The sequence below is a fragment of the Colletotrichum gloeosporioides genome, assembly GCF_011800055.1.
Source record: "Colletotrichum gloeosporioides strain Lc1 chromosome Unknown consensus_15, whole genome shotgun sequence".
In the NCBI taxonomy this organism is placed as follows: domain Eukaryota; kingdom Fungi; phylum Ascomycota; class Sordariomycetes; order Glomerellales; family Glomerellaceae; genus Colletotrichum; species Colletotrichum gloeosporioides.
The window spans coordinates 225,415-242,730 of record NW_025544660.1 but is presented as its reverse complement, the minus strand read 5'-3'; the positions used below and the strand labels follow the sequence as shown (position 1 = coordinate 242,730).

The 17,316-nt window shown below is 53.5% G+C and overlaps 4 protein-coding genes across 4 annotated transcripts; 1 reads left to right on the top strand and 3 right to left on the bottom strand.

Moving 5' to 3' along the window:
• Positions 1-46: 46 nt before the first annotated feature.
• Positions 47-1,010, bottom strand: GCG54_00005299 (L-2 3-butanediol dehydrogenase; the record flags this gene model as incomplete). The annotated part of the gene is made up of 3 exons (XM_045405324.1): positions 47-587; positions 646-897; positions 967-1,010. 3 exons carry the CDS (start codon positions 1,008-1,010, stop codon positions 47-49), a joined length of 837 nt encoding a protein of 278 aa, XP_045268915.1.
• Positions 1,011-7,137: 6,127 nt separating this feature from the next.
• On the bottom strand, positions 7,138-7,852 carry GCG54_00005298 (uncharacterized protein; the record flags this gene model as incomplete). Its single annotated transcript, XM_045405323.1, has 3 exons — positions 7,138-7,208; positions 7,271-7,389; positions 7,452-7,852. 3 exons carry the CDS (start codon positions 7,850-7,852, stop codon positions 7,138-7,140), a joined length of 591 nt encoding a protein of 196 aa, XP_045268914.1.
• Positions 7,853-9,264: 1,412 nt separating this feature from the next.
• On the top strand, positions 9,265-10,952 carry GCG54_00005297 (Pisatin demethylase; the record flags this gene model as incomplete). The annotated part of the gene is made up of 2 exons (XM_045405322.1): positions 9,265-9,478; positions 9,532-10,952. 2 exons carry the CDS (start codon positions 9,265-9,267, stop codon positions 10,950-10,952), a joined length of 1,635 nt encoding a protein of 544 aa, XP_045268913.1.
• Positions 10,953-15,570: 4,618 nt separating this feature from the next.
• On the bottom strand, positions 15,571-16,944 carry GCG54_00005296 (uncharacterized protein; the record flags this gene model as incomplete). The annotated part of the gene is made up of 1 exon (XM_045405321.1): positions 15,571-16,944. The coding sequence occupies one exon, from the start codon at positions 16,942-16,944 to the stop codon at positions 15,571-15,573; it is 1,374 nt and encodes a 457-aa protein (XP_045268912.1).
• Between the last annotated feature and the right edge of the window lie 372 nt (positions 16,945-17,316).

Sequence of the window (17,316 nt, the reverse complement as noted above, 5' to 3'; positions counted from 1 at the left end):
GAAAGGAACGGCAATACAAACAACATTGAATACACTTCCCTTTCACTCAGCTGAAGTTAATCCCTCCATCCACAATCTGCGTCTGCCCCGTCACATAATCACTATCCGGCCCCGCCAAAAAGCTCACAAACTTGGACACGTCCTCGGGAACACTCGTCCTCTTCAGCGCAATCAAATCGTTCGTAAACTTCTTAATCGTGTCCCCCTTCTTCGCGCCCGTCTTCTCGCCCAGCTTCTCATCAATCAGGTCCCACATCGCCGTGCCCACGATGCCCGGCGCGTACGCGTTCACCGTGATGTTGTGCTCCGCGTACTCCATCGCCGACGCCTGCGTCAGCCCGCGGACGGCCCACTTCGAGGCGGAGTAGTGCGAGAGCAGCGCGAACGGGCGGAAGCCGACGATGGACGAGCAGCCGATGAGCTTGCCCGGGGAGGAGGGGGTGCAGTTGCCCTGGGCGATGAGCTGCTTGGCGGCGGTCTGGTAGCAGTTTTGGACGCCGAAGACGTTGACGCGGAACATGTTGAGGAAGTCTTCTTCGGTGAGGTCGAGGAGAGGTTTGACTTGGGCGATGCCGGCGTTGGCGATCCTGTACATTGGTGGTCAGTATGTTGCTCTCAACATGATGCGAGCGCGGGAGGACTCACATTGTGTTCAGGGGACCCAGCTCTTTAACGGCAGTCTGGACCATGCCTTGCACCTCACTTAGACTGCGGACGTCCGCGGACGCGACGACGGATTTGCGGCCCAGTCCCCGGATCTCGCTTGCGACCTCTTCAGAGCCAGCTTGATTGGCGGCGATGTCGTTGATGCAGACATCGTAGCCATCGCGGGCGATGCGGAGGGCGATGGCTTTGCCGATGCCGCGCGAGGCACCTGTCACGATGGCGACGCGTCCGCTGGGTGTGTGTTAGTAACAGAGGTCTTTGAGGGGGGGGGGGGNGGGGGGGGGGGGGAAGAAAGCGTACCCTAGACGAGCAGATGGTCTGAATGCTCCCACAAACGCGCTCATGGTGCTTGGTGTTTAAGAAAGAAGACGAAGGGGTAAGGCGTGCCTCGAAGCACCTCTGGCTATGCTGCTTGACGTATGCGGTCCCGGGAGAACTGTGGAATGGCTAAGGTCACGATACCACGAAAGATGCTCACGATGAATGAGCTGATCTAGCAGGACTTCAAACAGCACGAAACCCCGCCCCGTTGGACCTTCTTGAGGTTATAAAGTCAGGCGTGCGGGGGTTCATGGTGCCCCTCGAGCTTCCTCGGATTGCCCATGCGGGGAAGTGGCCGGGCAGCCGGATGAGGATCCTTGGTCGGGATCACGTTGGTTCAACTGAGGCGGGGCAATCTGTTACTGCTCGTACGACACTCTTCAATTAATGTGGTCAGCGAAATCACCAGATGATACAAAATTTGCCTTGTTGGATGCTATGAACTGGTCTCTGGTCGTCATTTCTTATCTCAGAGCCGCAATGCAGCATCGCGTGCTTCGTGACTGGGATCAGCTCACTCGCGACCTGATACCCCGAATGTCCGAATAGCTCCAATTTTCGGAATCGCTTATCCACGCAAGGGCTTCCGGGTATCAGTATTCATCATCACCACCTCCTCATGACCGCTTCATTGCTACGGTGCGATGGACAGCGTAGATGTTCTCGCCTGCAGTTCGTAAGTAATCCTCGATCTCTGAATCCTGTCGTTGAGGAGCATTGCCTTGAGAGGCTGAATGGCGCGGTATTCGGCGCGGTAGATTCTAACTTTGCGGAAGAGGACTGGAATGCATATCTCCCGGAGAGCCCTGCAAGTCTTGTCGGCCAAGACCCCCCGGGAGAAGATATTCGCAATCCATATATGAATGTCATTCCGGAAGTCCTCGTCAGTCACCTGAACCCCCTCGCAAGGGTCCGCAGTGACGGCACGGCACACCTCGGTGCAGATTACCTCGGAAGAGTTAGCAAAGATACCGGCGAACATATTCAAGGCTGGAAGCATACCGGTGAAGCCGTCATCGCCAAGAATGGTGGTGTGAACTGGCTGAGCTATATAAAAGTCAGTCAAGACCATGCTAGAAGATGGTAAAGGGAACTTACGCATGTCAGTGCCGTCGCCACGCTTCACGCGCTGCTGAGCAGCCAAATGAAGGCTGGAAACATACCGGTCAAGCCGCTGTCACCAAGGATCGTGGTGAGCATAGGTTGGCCTGGATAAAAGTCAGTCAAGGCCATGCGAGAAGATTGAGAGGAAACTTACGGATCTCAGTGTTGTCAGTCAGCTTGATGCGCTGCTGAGCAGCCTAATGAAGGCTTGGAATCTGTGTTAAGACCGGCGTCAGAAATGTGTAATACGAGGCCTGCAGTGTCGCAGACGGTTTGGCAGAATAAGACGTCGGTGGGATAAACGAATGGTCTTCCTTACCTTCTTTCCCATGGTGTTGTTTGGAGAGAAGAAAACACATCTTTGCCTGCCCAAACGTGGGCCGGCCACAAAGAAACATGAGACGAAAGGGGTGACGCGGGTCCCAGCCCACTTATAAGTCCTGCGTGCTGAAGAGCCTGTTTGAATTGCATGTCAGCGCTGGGGAGTCCAGGATCTGAAACAGAGGAAGGCTCGGAAATGGTAGCTATGGATGCGAGTGATAGACCGCGCGGAACAATTGAAACTGACGAATTCGTGAGACATGTTGTTTAAAGTGAAGAAAAGCCACGCCGAACACTGTATCCCATGGTCTTGCCGTTGGCAAGACCGTTGTCATTGATCTTTTCCATTGTCGCCGCACGACGAAGTCTCGGCTCGCCGTCATCGACCTTAAGTTGGTAGAGAGAATCGACCAGGTCGTTGCCGTTAAAATGGATGTCTTGGACTGGCGCCATATTGTTTGAAGTGAAGAAAGCTTGTTTGAGTCGGAGTCCACCGGGCCCGCCCGGGGACTCCTACCTCAATAAGCCATTTGCCAGGTCTCTGGGCTGGTCAGGAGGAGGGTTGGTGCAAGCCGTCACGCGCAGACAGACTTACCCAGTTCTCATGTACGACCCTGGGCGTGGCCGAGTACCATCGCGAATCTTGATGGCTCTGCCAGACCCCGGGCCCCCGCAAATGTAGCTGAGGTGCCTGTGAAGTGACTTCTTGCGCGAAGTGCCTGTCTGGGTTTAGAATGTGAATAAACTAAAAGAAGAAGACAAAGCCAAACCTCCGGGGTGGTAGCTCGCAGCGGCGACTCGACAGAACAACTGTTGGAACGAATCAGTTTCGCTATGCAAGACGCGCGCGCCGCCGCTTGTCAACGATGGCGCAGAGGGGTGACCCGGACACCTACCTTGGCCTTCCAAGTGTCACAGTCAGTGTGACGAGGTGAATAGCAACGGCATGGCTCATCAAGAACAGCATGAGCGTTCGTGCCGCCGCAGCGTGATGGTGAGGCCATGCATAATTCCTCTTACTCCTCGCATAGTATGTCAGTGATAAATCCCGAGGACTGAAAAGCATTACAACTCACTGTTTGTATAGTCACAATGATCATCCAACCGGGTGTGCATATCTTTGACATTAAGGTGGAGTTGGATTGCAGGCTCTGAGGCTCTGCAGGAATCTGGCTCGAACGTCTGCTGGGAGAAGTCGTTCAGCTCCACATTGTCCTGGGGACTCTTCTCAGTCACATTGGCTCGGACGCCTAGATTCGATGGAATCCAAGCCCCAGGAAGATGGGGACGATGTCTATGCTTTGACAACAAAGTCGAAGGCTTTGACGATGTCTCCAATCGCGGCTCTGACAGCTGCGCTTCGCGATGTAGTGCAGTGCCTGTCAGTTAGCCAGGCCCTGTGGATAGTGCAAGTTGTTCATGCCATCGTCAGCTTGAACGGGATACTCTAAGTATCCTGGGAGGCCGCGGTCTCCTGGAGAGCCATGGCGTCGTAATCTCCCATGCTCATGTCAGCATCCGGAGCCTTGTAGCATTACCTTGGATGGGCTCAGGGTTTGTCTCCACAGTTCCGGCGTCGAGAAGGCGGGAGTTCCCATGGACGGCAAAGTGTCCAGGGCAGCCGAGCTCATGCTGGATACTGGAGCATCCTGCCAAACACCGCCGGCACCCATGTCCGTAGACTCCGAGGTCGGCGAGATGACAACACTGTAGGCGCCTTTGGTGCGCTTGGGAACTTTCTGCGGGTCTCGGTTCTCCTCACATTTTGGGCCCGAGTACCAGACGACATCGCCATCGTAACAAATTGAGACAAGGTCAGGTACTCAGGCCCTGGAAGGTCGGCGGGCAGGGCCGCCCCTCGGCGGAAGCCAATGATGTCTTGAGTATTCGAACCCCCGTTGTGCAAGTAGTTGATCCACCTTTCGACCTCTTCTTTGTTGCCCAAGCGATCCTCTTGAGAGTGGAGGTGATCTGTGTCCATCTGATGGTATCGTGGGTAGAAGTATGGACTCGTGAACCATTTGGTGGCTCCGTCCACCGAACTCTTCTTGACATGAGTATTCGAACCCCCATTGTAACCTCTGTGAACCACATGGCGGCTTCGTCGCTCGAACGCGCCTTCGTGACATGAGTATTCGAACCCCCGTTGAAGAGAAGTCGTGTAAGCCATTGGAAGAATAGTGAGGCCCGAGGATGTGCGAGTTTCGAACGGGTGCGAAGCTGTTAGGGCTTCTCGGCGAATTGTAACAGACGGACGAAGGTGCTCTGGAGCATGGGACGAATCGAACCAACTAAGCTGCAAGCGAGACGACGTCTGTCGTCAATTGCCAACAGCACAACGAGTCTCATTCTGAGGACAAACCTTGTGGAAGAAAGACTGAGCTGGAGATGTCTGCTGCTGGGGCTGAGCTATTGGCACGAGCCAGCAGCCTCAAGTCAACGTCGAGGCAGCGCCGACTTCGGTGCATCTTGTCGAGGTTGTCGATATTGGACTTGCAGAAGGTGTTTGCTGCCGGAAAGAAGATTCGGACAGGATAGCGAGAGCATGTAGAGATGGTGACAGAGCCAACAGAGCTCTTGGAGTCATGGAAGCTTTAGGTCCTCTGGTCATCTTCGCCCGTGACATCTGAAGGGAACAACAGGTGGTTCGAGCAATTTCAGACATCGCCAACAGACAGTACTCCGAGGTGCGGAAGAGATGAGAATGAAGTCATCTGTGTTGCATGAAAATATTAGCGAAGCACTTATGAAGCAATTGCGGTAGCAACATGGAGCTTTTGGAGCTTTTGGACCATGATCTGGTGATGCCACCAAACCAACAAAGGAAATGGCAGGGACAAGGGGCGAACAAACCAAACAAGTAGACATCGGAGTGTCTTTGTGCTGCCATGTCAAAGCAGTCTGCCTGAGAGCGAACGTGCGTGCTACTCTTTGCTGGGATGTCCACGCGTGCTGAAGCTGATAGAACGGGGCCCGGTGCGAAGATCGGTATGATCCCGCGAACCGGTCAGTGCCTTGTGCAATCGGTCCCCTCCATAATAATCGCCGCACAAATTTTCCCGTGCCAAATTTTGGTTCCAGGGTGCCCTGTAAAATGTCAGATTCATCATTGAAAAATCGAAGGAACTGGGCATTGACTGACCTGCAGCAGCCAGCGCTGCCAAGAGACTCAAGATGATGGGAAGAAGGGCCGCCCATCCCCAAGACGATGTGCCATACCAGTAGATCATTTTTCCCTACTGCGAGACTCGAAGCAATGGAGGTTTGAGGTAGTAGAAGAAGTGGGGGTGAAGCTGTTAGATCTTGGCACTGGAGCTCGAATCTGAGCTCAAGTTTTGAGAAGATTGGGAGATGGGCAGCTTTGCAGGGTCTTGGGAAGTGTTGCAGTAGAGGCAGTAATTCGACAATGAAGGACTAGAGCAGAGTAATGAAGATGATAAGCAGACCGGCGAGTGCGAAGGGGGTGATGGGGTAGAGGGGCAATGGACAGGTGAGTGTTGGTGATAGTGGTGGTGATAGTGGAGGAGGAGGGTGGGAGACCTCGGGCTGAGGTGGCGAGAAGGTGGAATACCTGACGGAGGGGAGAGACGGAAAACTTTTCAAGACCGCTCCTACTCTCAATTCTTAGGAAGGAACGAACAGTAGAGGAGAAATCTCTGCAGCGTGAGGCACGTGACTGAAGAGGTGAAGGGGGTGGCCAGACCAAAGCGACCCAGATCCAAAATTCGAAAGAGCAAGACCACAAGCGAAGGCCACAAAGCCAATCATTTGATTGCCCATTTTGCCCATTGCAAAACAACCTGCAGTCTCAAAGACCTCAAGACCCTGGAATGAAGAGCACTGGTGCCAGGAGAGCAGCATCTGGCACTGGGCTGGCCTATGGGGCGAAGCCGATGAGCATGCCAGGCACTAAGGTAAGTTGCAACACATGATCTTTTCCAGACAGGGCCCTTGGCGTCCTAGTGTAGCATGGCAGTCTCTGAAGCACTTCAAGACGTTCTAACTCCTCGCCAATCCCACAGCATCCAAACCATAGTGTCCGTCTAGACAGCACTGTTGCTTGCCGGACTGTGTCCCCAAAAGCCCACCACATCTCACACCTCTCCTCATAATGACCTTGATTCATGCTTGAAACTTCATATCTTGATATTCCTGGACTTGCTGACATTGACTGGTCTGGGACGGTCTCCAAGGAACGGCCTTGTACCAGCCCCTTTCGCACCTCCCAGCTGGGGGCCTTCTTCACCACATCACAGAATCACATCGCCTTTCACATGACAAGTAAATACCACACCCATTAGTCTTCTGCCTTCCAGTAAGAGCTGATAGTGGCAGGCGAGGTAAGCTGTTGCATCCTCAGGGAATACCTTACTTTAGGGAGTCAGGGGGAAGGCACGGTCTTGCTCCACAGTCAAAGCCGTCACAACAGAACAACACATCACCAATAGAATCAAGAAAGGCAGGATTTTGCAGAGAAAAAGAGGTCTTTTGTCTGCTTGTCAGAAGTCTATGCGCTTTTCAGCCAATGTAGAAAGCTTGGTCCTTGATAGCCAGGCTCTAAGGGTATCCTCCTTCCTCCCCAAACTCCACGCTGCGACATGCCCGAAATTCCGAAGAAAGCCAATCTCAAAGTAGTACACACCCCCAAATCCCAATTCCAATCTCAATCCCTACAAGAAAGAAGTGAATCCGCCCAAAAAGAACCAAGATGTGAAGTTGTGACATTTAGGCAGGGACGCGAGTGCCGATCTGGGTGCCGCACCACATAGCGCCGCCCTGGTTGCGGATGCCCTCGTCTGCAAGAAGAAAAGTCAGCACATGTTCGTGAAGTTCAGCGCGAGAGTGGGAGAAGACATACTGAGAGCAATGGTGGTGCCAATGGTGCCCTTGGCGCCGACAGCGCAGGTGCAGGCCATCTTGACATCGTCAGTGGCAGACAGGAGCTTGCAGTCGTAGCAAGAGTCGTCGAAGTGGCCACTGCAGAAGAATCAAAGTCAGCAATGTTGCAAAAGGCGAGAAGGGGGATGGAGTGTACTCACAGGTTGGCCCACTTGAGGTGGCCAAAGTCGTTCATGAGGCAGCGGTTGAGCTGCAGCTCAGTCTTGAAGTTCTGGTCCATCCAGTCGGGGCAGATGGCGCGAACTGAGTAGACAGGCTTGCCGTTGACGATGCGGTTGGTGAGCATGATGTCGCGGCAGACCTTGGCGAAGCCACCGTCGAAGGCGCCGAGGACCTCGATGTTGCCGCCTTGGGGGTTGGAGACATCCATGACCTCAACGTTACCACCCTGGGGCTTGGACAGGTCCATGACTTCAACATTGCCGCCCTGAGGCTTGGAGACGTCGAGGAGCTCAATGTTGCCGCCGGGGAAGGGGGCAGCGGAGGTGGTGCCAGCCGCGAAGGCGAGGACGAGGGAGGCGAGGGTGGAGGTTAACTTCATCTTGACGGTGACGAAGACGTGATGGAGGGGGGAGAAAGGTAGAGGAGGAAGAGAGAGGTAGGAGATGGAGGGTAGAGGTGGTTGTGATGGTTTGCGAAGCAATTTTGTGATGTGTGGTTGTGGGGGGGAAGAAGTTGGGAGGGAAGAAGAGAGAGGGAGGGCTTTTAAAAAGATCAGACTGAGGGTGGCCTTCTGGCTGATTGGAGGCACCGAGATCAGATCGAGCAGAGGTGAAGTCGCGATTTCCTGTTTGGTCGTTGTCAGGGCAGTCAGTCACGTGTACGACCGCCTCGGGAGGTGGTGAATGCGAAGGTGAGTTGGTGGTGATGCCGACTCGGCCAATCAGGGGCAACCTTGAAGGTTGGTCCTGAGTACGTACATCGAGCTGGTCTTCTCTTGACCGGGGCAGCCACTAGAAAATCAGGATCAATCTGCAGTATTTTGATCCCACAGTTGTCTCTTACCTCTTTGGGACAAGCGGACTTGGAGGCCTGACTTGTCTCCAGGCCTTGGGCAGGCTTCTTGGACGAAGAAGCGCGTAGGCGGTGGGTGGTGATGGGATCAGTCTCGTCTTGCTGCCGTTCCTGTTAGAAGTACGTACCGACCCGAGGTCGAGACGGGATACTTGTAGAAGTACTGATGCCGTCTACCAGAGCAGCTGCGGTCTTAAAGACAATAAAGGTACTGTTGCAGAACATTGATGGCTCAAGACGGACGCTAAAACGCTGAACAGTCCATGTCGGCCAATGCTGAAGTCTAACATGATAAGCTTCTGGCTGCTGGCGGCACTGAAAGGCGGCATCATTACTCGGAAAGGTGTGCTTGTTGGGATCGAATCGAGCGGGATATGATTTCCTCTTTGCTTGGACTTTAGCAAGCCAGCAGAGATGTGGTCTCCCTTGCCGCAGACAGTATTGGGCTCCGATGCCTAAAACATTGTGGAGTGGCTTGTGGCCAGGCTTGGCAACAGTCTGGTTTACCGAAGATCTACCTAGATGAACCATTTGCTGTCGTCTTCTCCTTCCTCCTCTTCTCGATATCGCCATCGCAGATCGTGAACACCAAACACCTTCGCACCCGAGAAGGCGGGTGTCCTGAAGGATCTAAACCCTGTCCTCATGGTCGTGCCTGATTGGAAGCGCCTAAGAAACGGTTGGGACTAATGCATCACCTGCATATCCGTCAACGTAGGATCCGGCCCGCCAAAGGGGAGCATGCCGAAGCTGGCTGCTGATGATTGCTCCAGTCTTGATTGGTGGGCGACTTCGCGAACCCCTGGCCGCATATCCATCGCTCAGTATCTGCAGCAATGCGGGGAGCGTAGTCATGGATATTTAAGAAGTGCGAGGGCGCCATATCCTACCTACGCTGCGCCTAGCGAACGCTTTCCCTTCTGATCGTCATTGTACAAGATGGGCCTCCTTAGCACGGTTTCCAGCTGGGCGACCCTGCCAGTTCATGGCGGAGTGATCTGCCTCTACTTCATCATCGACCGATTGGTCACATACTTCAAGTTCAGGCACATCCCGGGGCCATGGTGGACAGGTCTCAGTAGCTCTCCTCATAGCAAGCACATCATGGGCCCGAGGGTTCATGAGTGGTATGCTGAGCTGAGCGAGAAATACGGTTCGCTGAAGTCAATGACACCATCTTGATATCTACTTACTTACCGGCGTCAGGCCCAATCGTCCGCATCGCCCCAGGCATCCTCGTCACATCCTCCCCCGACCTCTGGACGCACGTCAACAAGAACCCAGCCTACAAGCGCACCGACTGGTACTACCACGCCTGCCGCGTAGAATACCGCCGCGACAACATCTTCACGCAGACAGACAACGCGAAGCACGATGCTCGCAGGAAGCAAATGGCTCCAGGCGTACACCCCTTCCCCCCTTTCCCCCTCTCAGCTTCAACCACTGACAAAACACAGTACTCCGGCCGCGAGAACCTCGACCTCGAACCCACCATCGACGCCCGCCTCAACGACCTGCTCACCCTCATCCGCACGAAGTACCTCTCCACCGAATCCCGCATCGTCCCCATGGACCTCGCCCAGAAAGTACAATACTTCACCCTCGACGTCATCTCAGGCGTCGGCCTCGGCAAGACCTTCGGCATGCTCACCGCCGACGCCGACGTCGACGGCTACCTCCAGTCCGCCGAGCAGGGCCTCACCGCCGCCAGCTTCGCCCTCGCCTTCGGGCTCAGCTGGCTCGCGCAAGCCCCCGTAATCGGCCGCTTCCTTGCGCCCTCGCCCACAGACGACAACGGCTTCGGGCGCATGATCGCGGCGTGCTACCGCGACGTGGACGCGCGCGCGGCGCGGGAGACGGATAAGCGGTCGGACATGCTGGCGTCGTTTATCCGGCACGGGCTGAGCGGGGACGAGTTGAGGAGCGAGGCGTTGGAGCAGATTATTGCCGGGTCGGATACGACGGCGGCGGCGATCCGCGGGACGTTGTTGTTGATTATGACGAATGCGAGGGTGTATGCGAAGTTGCAGCGGGAGATTGACGATGCGGTAAGGGATGGGATCGCGCCGGCGAAGGGGGAGGGGCTGGTTTCGTTGGAGCAGACGAGGCGGTTGCCGTATCTGCAGGCTGTGATTCGAGAGGCGCTGAGGGTGAAGACGCCGGTGGTGAATATCTTTGGGAGAGACGTGCCGGCTGGGGGTGATACGGTCAATGTAGGAGGGGAGAGCGTGTACCTGCCGGGCGGAGCCTGTGTCGGGTACTCTGCGTATGCGATGCACCACAGCAAGGAGACGTACGGGGAGGACACGAAGACGTTCCGGCCGGAGAGATGGTTTGAAGAGGATGAGGAGAAGCTGGCTGCTATGAAGAGCGTCAACGATCTGGTGTTTGGGTACGGGAAGTTCCTGTGCCTGGGCAAACCTGTGGCTCAAATTGAGCTTGCAAAGACGATATTTGAGGCGAGTCTACTCGAGTGGATTGACGGGCGCTTGATTGACTTCGCGACACAGCTATTTCGCAACTTTGAGCTGGCTCCAATGGATCCGGCGCGTCCTTGGAAGGCGTACAATGCGATGGGTCTGTTCTTCATCAGCGATATGTGGGTTCAGGTAATGGAGAGGAAGTAAAGGGGCAGAAGGTAGCACCGTAGCGGCGGAGGGAGACATGCGACTGCTCAAGAGTCAAGACAAACCTCCTCTTCACTCGCTCCTTTCGAAGACATGGAATGGCAATATAACTTTGTTTTGGTGTGAATGAAATATCATGTGCTTTGAGTGCTTCTGAATAAGAACCATCCATCCATCCTGCCTTTGCCACAAGTCCCCCAATACATAGCCAAGTGTCTCTGTTCTCTTTTCCTTCTAACTCTTTTCATACTTTCGTATAGCAGGTTACCGCCCGAGGGCACAAATGTCTCCGTCAGAGTCATTCCACAGTCAATAAGTCTCTCTCCTGCCTTGCCCCTGCATGCTGATTCCTTCGACAACTCGCTTAAACCACAAGATATGTTGAAGAGGTTTCACTGCCCACTTGGTAAGAGGACACATTGTAGAAGAAACACAGGTGTCTTCGCTTTTAGGCTAGGCCTGGCCATCGGAATTGCTCATTGTATGAACGAACCCGATTGAGCTCGACGACGTATTCGACATGTCGCAAGCGAGGTCCTGGGCAAAAGCTGGTTAGTCAGACTAGCCACCATCGAGCAAAGGTTGCCTACAACTTACCAAACACCGTGATCTTGATTCGAAGGGTCGCAGAACTAGTGAGTAGGCCAGATCGAGGATAATCAAGTGTTGGCGCAAGACCCCAGAGACATCAATTTCTGGATCGTCATTGGCAATGGGAAGTCTTTCGAGGCCTTCCCTGCGGCTGGTTAGCAACGCCACGCCACAATCAACAGGCGAAAAGAACGCTTACCAGACACAATAATCTTGCAATCTCGGATAGCTCTCTGCGATAAGGAGAGGATTGGAAGAACAGTGGCGCGCCGGAAACATTGGAGGCAAAGGAGTTGTGAATTCCTTACTTGCAATAAGCTGTGGTCAGGATCGCGGACCAAATCGTTTGATGCCCCAGGTTGGAGGTCATGGAGATGCAAAGTCCCTCCTCCATCTCGTGTTCGTCAAAGCAGGTCTCGAGAATCATGTGTGAGGCTATAAGATCCCAGAGCTGTAGACCCAGTCAGGCTCTGAAGACATGGGAAAGGAGCTCGAATCGGCGGAGACCGCCACCGGAAAAGACTTGTTCTGGCAGTTGGGCCCCCCCGCCGCAATGAATCATGAATAGCTCGTGTCGTCTTGCTTTGGGGGGGATCCCAACTGCCGCAAATATTGGCAGCCAGAACAATACTTTTGAACTTTTCAGAGTTCACATTTTCCTGTGAAGTTACCAGAATTAGCGTCTGCCACTGAGATGTTGAGCGAAGGGGGGCACTGACCAACGGCAAGTTTGGAACAGGTCCGGCGGCCGGGATGCTATCAAGGGCACGGATTCACCGACCGCCGGCCTTAAAATTGACAAAAGGCTTTTGTCTAAATAATCCAAACTGCCGATAAAGCCAAGTCAGCATCTCTCGTCTCTCGAGGTTGAGGGGAGTTGGCACTTACAAGCCGAAAAATTGAGACTGGCCCCCGGCCGGGGCGCCAGTAAAGCATCCAATACAGCAGCGTGTGCAAGGAGAAGTACATACGACCATACCCATTGGAAAACTCGGCATCCCGCCCGCTCTCCCATAAGTAATCTCGAAAGACGGCAGATCCGGCCATCAAAATTTGGACATCAAATTTGAACCAAAATTTGAGAAAGGGCTCAAATTGCTCCAAACAACTGAAAGAAGTTTTCGAATCTAGACGGCGGCCGGCCTCCTGAGTAGTCTGAGCAGAGAGGAAGGCCACCGCCGTAAATTGGCGTGAGCATGTCTGAGCCGGCCGGCGGCCCCGGAACGTAATCGTGGAACCAGCCCAAGCCGTTCCCCGTAAAGCCTGTAGGGGAAGTACTGGAAGAGCCTTCCAAAGAGGCGAACGGTAAACAACTCAAAGGCTGACCGCAAATTGTTTGGTGAGCAGTTGGAAAAGGCCGGGAGGCCCGGGCCGGACATTGGAACGGGGAGTTGTTCGCCCGGGCCCCGGCAGTAGAGCGCGGTTTTCGGAGGCGGCGCTCCCTCGTTCAAACTGCGGAAGACGAAATTAGTCATTGTTCAAGAGACAATGGAGCAGCATTTCTGAACAGCTTCGAGTTGTCAAAGAAGAAACTTGACACAAGGACAAGATCCAGAGAAAGGGAACACTCTAGACTCGAGGTGACACAATAGCCAAGAGACAAACAAATCCCCGACGCAAGGCAGAGAACTGGATACGAGACATACCTTGTTGAAGTCAAAAGACTCCATGAAGGGCCCAATGACCTCCATTTTCATTGATGAGGCCAGGGGGTGGAGAACCTTTGATGAGCCTTCCTCAGGCTGGCTCTCCCCGTCCATTCAAACGGCCATGCCAGAAACAGACCTTCTGGTATTGTTCTCAGAAGAGGAAGGCAATAGCGCAGAGGTTTTTGATTACCGCCTCATCGCCGTGAAATAGGGCATTCGAGAGCCTGGGCAATTTCGAAAGTCAGCAAAGGATCACTCGAAAGAGTATGGGCTGGAAAATGAAGCAAAAGTAAGCCGACGGGCCTGGCACTTGCCAGAAGCCCAGAATGTTGCCGACGGGGCAGAAGCCCGAGTAGTAATCTTCATTTGGGCTGCCTTGTAGCAGAGCATTGTAATGGTGTTGCGAATGCTGAGGCTGGTGAGACTTACCCCGAGACTGAGCGCACTGCACTTCTTCGCGGTGTTTGGGCCACAGCAGACGTTTCATACGTCCAGAAGAAAGCCCTTGTAGGAGTTAGATCGGGGGATGATCATGACAAAGCCTCGCCGAAAATGCTCTTCTCGTGCTTCGAGGCAGTACCGGGAGGTTTCCCACATAGGTATAGTGGTCTGACTTGGCTGGAATGTGAAGGGAGCGGAAGAGGCAGGAAAGTTTGGTTTGTTTTGTGCGAGGGGAGGACAACGAGCTCCACGTGATCAGACGGCCTTCGACCGCCTCGTCTCGCTCTGAACTTCTAGATCGAAGGCGCTAGACCAGCCGAAAGAAAAAGAGCAGCGGGGGAAGGAGCGGTGCTGGGCACGTGACGACCGGTAAACGTTTGCAATGGCTGGAACAAAGGAAGCAAGGGAAGTTGGGCTTGGGTGGTGGAAACTGTGAAGGGATTTTGGCTACTGGGACAACCCATCTTGACAGCAGGAGCGAGGGAAGGAATCAAAGAAGCAAAGCCAGCTAGCAAGACTGCTGGTCAAATTTAGGGGGGGGGCGGACAGCTGAGAAGAACATAGAAAATAACAAATACCCACAGCTTTAGAACAATAATCCAAAAGACTTTGAACATTGCTTTCCTTCCAGGCTTCAAGATAAAAGATGTGATAAAAGAAGGGTGCCAAAGTGGTATACCACCAAAGGCTGAAGACCCCTTGTTGTTGTTGTTGTGATAAGATGTGAAAGTGAAAGTTGTTGAAGTGTGGTGGAGGAGAGAAAGAGTAAGGAGATCTGGGATGGGGGGTGGGTATTTTTATCCTCTGCATACGGCAGTCAACAAGGTGCGCCTCCAGGCGGCAAACTGCGAAGAAGAAAAGTTAGAAGGGAAGAAAGATTTTTATCCTCTGAGACAGTGACGGATGTGCGAGACGACGGACGAAGACGCAGAGCCTGAGGCAGGTGCACTGGGAAGGCAAGAGAAGGAGCGAGGGCTGGAGGCACTAGGGGCACGATCTTCAGCGCACTTTCTATCGGAAGAGCATATCAATTTCATCTCAAGAGGCTTTTTTTTGTGGTAATTAGGCAAGTGTCCTCACCCTTGGAACGTGGCATCAGCATGCCTCTGGTATCCCTACTTAAAGGCACCCAAGAGATGGAAGAGATGGATCGACCTTTCCATGAGATCTTCCAGGGAATTCCTTCCATAATCAGTCTACGAACGCACTGGGTAAACTTGGAGATCATGATGCTATTCCCAACTCAGTGCCATGGTTGGCCAGATGGGTACAGGATGCACAAACAGGAAAGGCAGGCCCAGCGCTGCTCACCTTCCTGCAGAAGTAAGCATGCATTTCCCCAGGCCACGCTCACATGTAACACGGGCCGGAAAGTGGGAATAGATAAAAATAGCAATTACGATGGATAGCTAATGACTGCCGGACAGCTGCTCAGGCAGTTTCTAGATACCCTCACTTCATCTGTTTTAAGTCGCAGGCAAACCCACGCAAAATCAAATCGGGAGATCTTCAGCTTTATAAAGCGGTTCGATCTGAGAACCTATGGGTACGGGCTGTTCTTGATAAGTGGTGGGACACTCTCGCAGACCCTTTTGATACCTCCAGTGTTCGAATCACTCCAGTCTTCCGCTTTTTTACTTGCTTGTTTCCTGCAACAATCTGTCCCACCGAGTCTTGTGTTCTTCCTTGCCGTTGTTTACACCGAGACGACAAGGGGCTGTGGGGGATCTATAGAAGGATAAAGCGAACATTGCCATTGTCTTATGAAGATCTCTACTAACAAAAAGGGATGCACTAGAGAAGGGAGCTAGCGTGAATGTTTCTAGCAGGGTTTCTAGCAAGACACACCATGCACTTTGCGCTCTCTCTGGATTGAACCTTTCCTTGAATATCTACAAGATTCGAAATGATTGAAGCATTCTAGGAATATTAGCTGCTCAACCCAAAAGAACAGACGTCCGTTCCATCCCTATGCCGTCGACCACATCCTGCCAGGTCACACCCAGCTTGAGGAGGATGTACCCAACCCCAATCCTCTCATAAACCATCTGGTCGTCTACCTCCAGCTCTGTCTCCACCTGGAACACTCCATGGACACGGGTGCGTTTGTCGTAATCCCCGAACCTATAATTTTGCGGCAGTAAAAACATGGGGCAAAACATCACTTTGGTGCCTTCGATGGGCCTCTCAGCGTTGTCCAGCATGACGGAGACTGCGTCAGTTGCATCGACCAGATAGTCAAGCTGCTTGAAGTCGAAACTGTGGAGGAAGTGCACGTTGCCAGCATGTCCGCTGAAACGGGTGATTTGGCCTTCGATGCGGAAGGCGCTGAGATTCAGGACAACAGATGGCATCAGCTCTTTTGCAGCGGTATCTTCAGGAGGCTGGTGATATCCAATCGTGTGTGCCAAGAGTGTCTCGTCCAGTCGGTACAGATTGATGGCCTCGCTGAACCAAACGCGTCCGTCCACTGAAGCCCAGCTCCAGCTTGGCAACCGCAGCATCCGCTTGGTCACCTGACTCTGCGATGTCCGGCGGGCGTTATATTCGCCCGAATGCCATACCAGACTATGAGCGATTGATTTCAAAAAATGCCCTGCCAGGTACTCGTCTCCCATCGCCTTTTGCATGGAGGAAGCTACCGCAGATAGCGCTGCTAGCTTATCCTTCTCTGGATATGTCAGCTCCCTCCTGGTGTACTCTTCCACCAAGTCGAACCAGGCAAGGGATAATTCTATGAAGTCGGAAGTTGATGGCAGCGATGAGACCTGCAATGACTGGCTCCGATCCGGAGCACCATATGGCATGGATTCGCATGCATACGGCATCTGCTTACAGCTCCAGAACAGCTCCCCGGCGCCGAACCCCAGAAGACGATCTGGCAGGAGCCTCTCTTGTAGTGCCCAAGCCCGGGAGCCGAGGGGCTGTCTGAACAGGGCGTTTTTGAAATAGAGTCGGGAAAACACGGCACACTTCGTACTTCCATTTCCATCATCGTCGTTTCCCTTAAAGATGCCGGTGGTGTTGATTTCGAAGGGTGCTGTGAACTGCGGGACGGGCCCGTTGAGAATACTTTCGTGAGGTGATCTGGCCCGGTAAAGCGATAGACAGATATCGCAATTAGAGAAGACAGATTCCATCTTTGAGGACTCAGCTGTCCAGTCTTGTTGGCTCTGAGTGCCCTCTTGAATGATGCAGAGACAGTCAATCCATATGAAGTTGAGTCCCAGGGCCTGAGTGAAGCTGAGCGCCTCCCGAAACGCGAGCGGGAGAGCATCGTAAGGTATCTCTGACCTCAGTAAATGACTCATGTTAGAGGTGGTCAACCGTAAAAAGTCATGTGGTGGCGGCCCCCAGCAGTAACTCAAGGCGGCGTAAGGACCAGAGGGAGGTTGCTGGGCAGTTTGAATGAGACGCACTCCTGTCGCACCGATCTCGAGTAGTCGAGTGGGATAAGAAGCTGGCTGACTGCAATCTCTGCATTGGTGATGGGTCTGTGAGCAAACACGCATCCATTGTTGTGCAGCTTCCAAACACTGCATTACAGGCAGTACTCCCATTCGATCGTTTGTAGAGAACTGCGTGCCAAGAGACAAGCCAGGATCCAACCGAAAGTATCGCTCCTCGTAAGAACCATGCTGGCTTACGGCTGTAAAGTTGAGGTTGGCATAAGTTTTGCCAAC